We start from the raw sequence: 7,795 nt of genomic DNA on the forward strand, positions 1-7,795 counted from the left end.
TTGGAGGAAGTGGTATATATAAAAAAAAACTCTCTCTCTCTCTCTCTCTCTCTCTCTCTCTCTCTCTCTCTCTCTCACACACACGCACTTATAGTTGAATATTTCTACTATAGAGGGGGAGAGGGGGCAGTGGTTAGACCCCTTTTAAGATGGGTGCCTTCAGTTCTGATCCACAGCGGATCCATGCGCAGATCCCCTGCTGATCAGAATGGATGTCGAAATTACCAGACCCATGTTGGTCTATGGGGAATCTGATGTAAATGGACACGTGTCACTCTGTTTAGAACTCTCATTTGTTTTTTCGGACCTGGCCAGAGCCGAGGGTCAACCAGATGAGTGTCCGTTTAGATCTGGCTGCCCATAGACTAACATCAGGCTTTCGATCCGGCCTGCCTGAAAAAACTGACAGGCGGACCTGATTGGAATGCCCTTGTGAAAGTAGGCATGTGCTGTAGTTCCTCCGTATGAATGCCCATATATTGTGCTCCAGGAATCCTCCCGCCCCCTGGGGGATTCCGCAACCATTTTGAAATTATGGTGAGACTTGTTCTTTAAGCTCTCCGCTATGTGGAAATTAAGCCCTGCCCCTTTGGGCACTTGATATTATTCCCTGTCGTTCAAATGTTAAATGTTAGTCTTTCACCCACTAATGCCCTGGTATTTGAAGACAAGGGATGGGGCATAATGGTTAACTGTACCATTGGTACATTTGTTATTTAACCAATTTTCCCCGCCCTACTGATTGCAGCCCAAATACTTGTACTTGCCCAAGTACGAGAACTCACCCAAATGCTCAGTATCGGCACATCCCTAATGTCTATACACCCTGTATAGGCATGAGGATGCTGAGGAAGACTCCCAATGCTTCAGCAGAGGAGGAGTCGGGCTGGAAGGAGCACTGTGAGCTGGCCGGCTCGGAGCTTCGGGTGAGTATAACATTATTTTATTTTTTTTAGCACCTAGACAAAAAATTAGCACTTAACCCTTGCAGTGCGGGGGTAGCCCCACTGCAAGGGTTAAGAACGTTTTTGGGAGTTCTTCAATGTTATTTTTTCCTGTATTTGTTATATTAATGGAATGCTTGATTTTCTTTCCCTAGATACCCACTTGGGTGACTCGGGGCCCTACGGAGGACACAGCTATCTGTGTGCACTGTCAGAATAACAGTCTCGGAGACAAGTGTGAGGGCTGTCTGCCTGGCTACTTCCTGCTGGACAAACGCTGCACCAAGTGAGTGATGTCAGATCCAGTTGAGTTATACTCCCACCTATAGTAGGTTGGGACACTGGCAAACAAAATGATTTGCCAACCCCTCATCTGCCCAGCATGCTTCAGTTTTTTACTAAGTGTCCACTTTGTGGTATTTTCTCAGTGGCTTATGTCTGGATTATAAGCTACATCGCTGCTATAGCTGTTCTCTACATAGCAGCTATCCAGATGGGATTTTTTTTTTATTGGCAATAGCGTTAAAGGCCGTACCCGAAATCGATGAATTGGACAAGCAGTGGCTGCCTGAAATGGGATCTTTGGGCACTGGGCTCTGCATTGTGGTGCTTTCCAGATCTTCGTGTAATGTTAGTCAGCCATGAAGCGCTTTCTGGGTCTAGTGGCCATGGCACATCCCCTGTTGTGATCCAGTGTCAGCATTTTTACTTGGTGAGTAAAATCGGTCTGGCTGAAACATCAGGTGCTACCTCACGATTAGCATTGTTGGGTTCTATTTTTACATTTTCCATCACTGCCAGTTTACCGCAGTAGTGTTATAGGATGAGGGATCGTGCACTAACATCATCCGTTGGATGTCTCCTGCTTTTCAGCCATTATCCTGCTGCTGCTCCTGAAGCATCATATTTTTGGTCTCAGGTTTGTTCCCTCTAGTTGTTGAAGTGTCTCTTGGGGTGAATAGGGTTCCTCCAATGCTTTTGGGCCACTTCACTTGCCAGTGTTTCCTCATACCTGCCGCTTCAGTCTGGTTCCCCGGTACAGGCAGTGTCCACATCATTTGGGTATTGTGTGAGTTGTTACTCTGACCGGTCTCCTTTGGACATCACTTAAATGTTGCAGGAACGTCACCTCTAGGAAGATCTGAGAGTTCTTCTTGTGGCCGGTCAAGTAGCCTAAGAAATTATGGACACCGGCACTCCAAGGTAGAATAACTTTTTTTTAATTGACGTTTCATGCAACAATACACTTTTTGCAACGTTTCGGGGTCACACAGGATCCCCTTCATCAGGCAGAACACTTGTTCTGCCTGATGAAGGGGATCCTGTGTGACCCTGAAACGTTGCAATAAGTGTATTGTTGCATGAAACGTCAATAAAAAGACGTTATTCTACCTTGGAGTGTCGGTATCCATAATTTCTCATACTATTCAGACGGTGGCCATCCGTCGACTACTGATGCACCCAACCTATTACTATGGATCAGTGGTAAGGAGTGCAATGGGCACATGAACGGTCAAGTAGCCTGGTTCCTACACTGGATGATGTTGAATGTGCTACTCTTGACCTCTCTGTCTTCCTAACAAACAAAGCATTACCATCTGGTTCTCCACTGGTGGCCTCCACATAGCAGAATGAGGGTTCTGCATCTGGGTTCTCTTCATTTCCTGTATAGCAGGAAGTATCTATTGCTAGGTGGCCCTGTGCTCCCCTTGATTGTCAGCAGGCAGAACATGGTGGGGTTCTGCTTCCAGTTACCTTTGGAGGAGACAAAGTACCTTCAGATGCCTGCGTGGGACCTGATGTCTGGGAGATAGGTCCTCCTGCGGCTGATTGACAGCCTATTGTCGTAGTTTCTTTAAATTGCTCCCTCGTTCCTGTTACCAATCAAGTGAATGTTCTTAGCAAGTGGTGGCGAACCTTGGCACTCCAGCTGTGCCAAAACTACGAATCCCAACATGCATCTGCCTCTGGGAGTTATGTCTTTGGCTGTCAGAGCCTTGCAATGCCTCATGGGACTTGTAGTTCCAAAACAGCTGGAGTGCCAAGGTTCGCCACCACTGTTCTTAGCAGTTTGACTAGGATTCCTGCCCCTTGCTGCTCTGCTGAAGAAGCATGTGTTCTGGATCAAGGTTCGGCAGGTTTGCAGAGTTTCCTATGTTAGACCCCAGGGACACCTTCAGGTGTTTAGGTGGATGGGTCCTTGCTTATACTTAATTTTTTTTCTTTCTGTGGTGCTTTTTAGACCAGTTTGCGTGGCAATATATTTTAATTCCAGCCTACCAATGTACGGGTACCTCTTGGTTCCCAAACTGTTCTTGGGTCTATCAGTGGCTATTGGACTGCTTTTGGATGTTCTGACTGTTTCTGGATCTCTGTGTCCCTGAATGGAAGGAAAGTAAAAATTTTTACTTGCCACAAAATCTTTTCTTGGAGTCCACTGAGTGGCACAGGTCACACCCCTATGTTTTTTTGCTGGTCTTTGGTACTGCTTGTGTAAAAAACTGAAGCATGCAGGGTAGAGGAGGCATTGTATGGGGGGTGGCATACGATTTTCTTCTTTGCCATTGTTCCAACCTCCGGTAGGTGGCCGTTTAACCCAAATAAATTCTTGTGACCCTTAATTGACTACAAAAAAGTGTATATAGTAAGTACAACATCTTATATCAGCCTCTTTGTACATATTTTTCTTGGAATGTATCAAGAATACTGTATTCTTAGGCTGGATGCACACCTTTGCATTGTCGTAACGTGCACAGTTCTGCAGTGCCATTCACTTAAGATACGTGAGCTGCCCTAATGCACTGCACTGCAAAGGTGTGAAGCAGGCCCTAAATATTCTCATGTTGAAATATTATTTTTATGCATGACTTTGCTTCTATGTATCAATATCTCTCCCTCTTCTAACCGTTTACTGTGTCTCCACAGGTGTCAGTGTAACGGACATGCTGATACTTGCAATGAGCTTGATGGCACAAATTGTCCTTGTAGTAATAACACGGAGACACAGAATTGTCAGAACAGTCCCCAGACTGAGAAGAAGGAGTGCTACAAATACCAGGTATAGCTTATGTTTCTTGTGTTAAAGGACCGGTAGAAAACGTAGTGATGCATGGCACGCAATCAGTCTGATTTGACTCATTCGGGGGCCAAATAAAGATGCTGATTTAAACATTTTGGGTGTCTATAGAACACAGTTTGGGTATCTACGATTTGCATGATGAGACTTGCGCAGTCAAAATAAGCAAAGAGAAAACTACAACATCCCTACCAATCGGTCACTAGTCTGGCTTCAGTAAAGTGAAAGCTGAATTGGCTATTACTGGCTACTTCACCTTCCACTTAGTGCTTTGTACTAGAGGTGCACCGAAATGAACATTTTTGAAAGGAAACCGAAAGGGATCAAAAATGTTTGGTTTTTTTTCCCTAAGTTTTTCAAATTTTTAAACATTAAATTTTTTTAAAACTTTTACATTTTTTTATATTTTATTTTCATTAAATATTTTTATTTTATACTTTACTTTTAGGGGCTTCAGGGAAATATTAGGGGTCTAAACAGATCCCTGATATTTCCCTTTTAAAATAGAAAAAGAGATTGAGAACGCAGAGTCCTCAGTCTCTTATTCTGCAGCCTCTGTTATAAATGAACAGGAATCCTCTATACTGAGTGTTGCTGTTCATTTATAACATGAGAACAGATTATGTTTACTATAACCACAATCATGAATGAACAGGAAGTGATGTAGATCACTTCCCATTCATTCATAATTGAGGATATAGTTAAAGGATAACTATGAGGCGAGTGCTTTTCACAGGTCGGCTCAGTAGATCGGGAGGTGAGCGAACACATACCGGCACTCGCTCACCTCTCGATCCTGTCACCGCTCTCTGACAGGGGAGGGGCTGGATTCCCCCCGCTCCGATCCGCCAGCGCTGACTGGCGGAACGGACCGGGGAGGCGGCGGGTACAGCTGGCTCTGCCTCTAGATAGGCAGAGCCAGCTGTCAGTCACGCAGCTCGGCGGATCCAGACATAATTGTCGGGATCATCTTCAGCTGCGGTGTCTTAGTATACCGCGAGCTACAGCTCGCGGTATACTGAGCTTAGGGTGACGGGAGGACACTAGTTTGTGTCCTCCCGTTACCCAAAGGAGAACTATGGCGAAAAGCCTTAACCCCATAGTTCTCCTTTAACATACTCTGTCCTCAACTATTTACAAACCCTCAGCGATCACTGAGTGTTTGTACCGCTCTCCTTCCTGACACGCTGTCACAGGACGCTGAGCGAATGGAGCTCAGCCTCCTGTGACAGCGCTGGCTGTCTCCACCCACACTGCTCTCCCGATCTGTGACAGGAGGCTGAGCGGTGTGGGAGGAGAGACACCGGTGTTCTATCTGGGAGGTAGATCACTTCCCATTCATTCATAATTGAGAATATAGTAAGCATACTATGTCCTCAATTATTTACAAACACTCAGCGATCAGAGCAATCTGTGACAGGAGGCTGAGCGGTGTGGGAGCAGAGACACCGGCCGCTCACAGTGCTCTCCTCACCGGCCGCCTGTGACAATTTCTCTCCTCCCCGCTGGGACAGAGAGCAGCGCCCAGCGGGAAGGCGAGAAAGAACGGATGCACCGCTGTATCGTCCAGAAAATAGCACTTTCGGCATTTAGCCAAAAGTGTAATTTTCGGCCGATATATATATATCGGTGCATCCCTACTTTGTACCTTTCTTTGTTTGTACAAAGCAGCATGCAACTAGAAATTATGTGATCTCCTACTGATGAAATATTAGGAATTAGTCGAGATATTCATCATTGACCAAACACAATATAATGGTCTTTCTTCTATTTCACAGTGTGCAAAATGCAAAGACTCTTTCCATGGTAATCCAGTGAATGGCCGTCAATGTTACAGACTCATGACAGTAGAACAAGAATACTGCTTCGACCCAACATCTCAGAATAACTGCTTTCATGAGCCTAATATCCAAAACTTGCCATATGGCCGTAGTGTCTTTTTCGGAGTCCAGCCTAAGTTCACCAACGTGGACATTAGAGTCACTGTCGACGTGACTTTTGGCTGTGTGGATGTATTCGTGTCTACGTCTGCAGAGAGCTTTGCCATTGATGTTGACCCGTTAACAGGCGTTCACTCTATCAGAGTATACAGGTTAGCAGACAATGATGTTCCTGGGGGTCCAGAGCCACTAACCGTCGCTTCAGTCAATAGTAGCCTATTGCATGTTGTCGGCAGGTTGAGTTGGCTTCGTGAGGAACGTCCGAAAGGGCTGATTACATACATTACAGTTCGCAATCAGCAGACAGTATTAATAGTTCGGGGTGTCAAAGACCGCGTGGTCATCACTTACCCTCATGAGCTCCATACGTTGAAAAACAGCCGATTTTATCTTCTGCTTCTGGGCAATTCAACCATGGGCTCTGGAGAGTCACAAGGCCTGCTTTTCTTCCGTCAAGACCAAGCACACATAGACCTCTTTGTCTTCTTCTCTGTGTTCTTCAGCTGTTTTTTCCTATTTTTGTCTGCCTGTGTCCTGCTCTGGAAGATAAAACAGTGGCTAGATGTAAGGAGGGAGCAAAGACGCCACCTGCAAGAGATGAGCAAAATGGCAAGCAGGCCGTTTGCCAAATTGACTGTCTACTTCCACCCAGATGTGGAGATGGTTGGATGTCATCCTGGAGGACAAGTCCTACCATCACTTCAACACCACCACCATCATCATCATCATCACCACCATCACCACTCCAAACCAAGAGTGAAGTCCTACGACCCATCAACCCCCCAACCTGCCTCATTACGTCACTCTGATCCATTCTTATCTCAGCTGTTGGGGTATACCTACTGCAACTTCAGAGTCGGACCTATCACATTAGAACCCACGGATGACGGTATGGCTGGTGTTGTCACTTTACTGTTGCAGCTGCCTGGAGGAGCCCAAGCACCTAACCGAGCGTGCTTGGGATCGGCCCTTGTAACTTTACGCCACAACCTGCAGGAATACTGCGGTCCCAGCCATGTGGTCAGCAGTTCTCGAAAGGGACTTCTCAGCCATGAAAATCTCACAAGCATGTCCCTTTAAACTTGGAACTCCGGTGGTAAAGTCACCGACCACAGACTATCGGAGGCTATAAATGATTAAACAGTGTCATAAGACATATTCTGATTAGCAGGCAACAGCTCTTCAGTGTTACCACGGTGTGGGGAAAGAACAATAAAGACTGCAAAAGACTAATTAAGGGTGTAATACCCTAAACACTGAGTAAGATGAACAAACCGCATTATGGACTTTTTTATGTAAGGGGGAGGTTATTTATGATGGTTTAGTGGAATCAGAATTTTTTTTTTTTCAATGGGGTTTAAGTGAAACCCAACAAAACACTGCTTTAAAGGTCAGCATCTCATAAATCCGTAGCTGCTGTCTGTCTACAACCTCTTGTGATCAAGACATTTTCTGGAGAAACCTCCAACCAGGGCAGATGGAGAAGAGTCTGTGGTTCCTTGGCTAATGTGAGACGTTGCATTCCGTTTTGTACCGCCAACTGGACACTACAAATTCAACCAGTAAGCCTTAGGCTGGGCTAGGTTCACACTAGGGCCATCCGTGACAGCGCTGCAATCGTGCAGGGAATCGCACACCACCTCCGATCGGTGCCATTATTTTCTAATGGTACTCCAGTTGCGCCAGGCCGATCGCGCAGCTTCCCACTGCGATAGTGACTATCCAAAAAAAAACACGCGGTGCATGTTGTAAAAAGAGGTACCTGTACCTTTTTTTTTTCAGCGATTTTCCACGTGGATATAACCCCATTGATCTCAATGGGGCCGCGCGGCAAT

At 45.8% G+C, this 7,795-nt stretch overlaps 1 protein-coding gene across 1 annotated transcript in view; it reads left to right on the forward strand.

Moving 5' to 3' along the window:
• MEGF8 (multiple EGF like domains 8) overlaps positions 1–7,529 on the forward strand; it is an 80,663-nt gene extending 73,134 nt beyond the window's left edge. The window contains exons 41-43 of the mRNA XM_018554790.1: positions 1,100–1,230; positions 3,870–4,002; positions 5,799–7,529. Of these exons, the coding sequence (XP_018410292.1) occupies positions 1,100–1,230; positions 3,870–4,002; positions 5,799–7,040 (1,506 nt within the window). The 3' untranslated portion in view covers positions 7,041–7,529. The remainder of the gene's footprint in view (positions 1–1,099; positions 1,231–3,869; positions 4,003–5,798) is intronic.
• The last annotated feature ends 266 nt before the right edge of the window (positions 7,530–7,795 follow it).

Source organism: Nanorana parkeri, unplaced genomic scaffold (assembly GCF_000935625.1).
Source record: "Nanorana parkeri isolate BGI_ZX_2015 unplaced genomic scaffold, ASM93562v1 scaffold173, whole genome shotgun sequence".
Lineage (NCBI taxonomy): Eukaryota > Metazoa > Chordata > Amphibia > Anura > Dicroglossidae > Nanorana > Nanorana parkeri.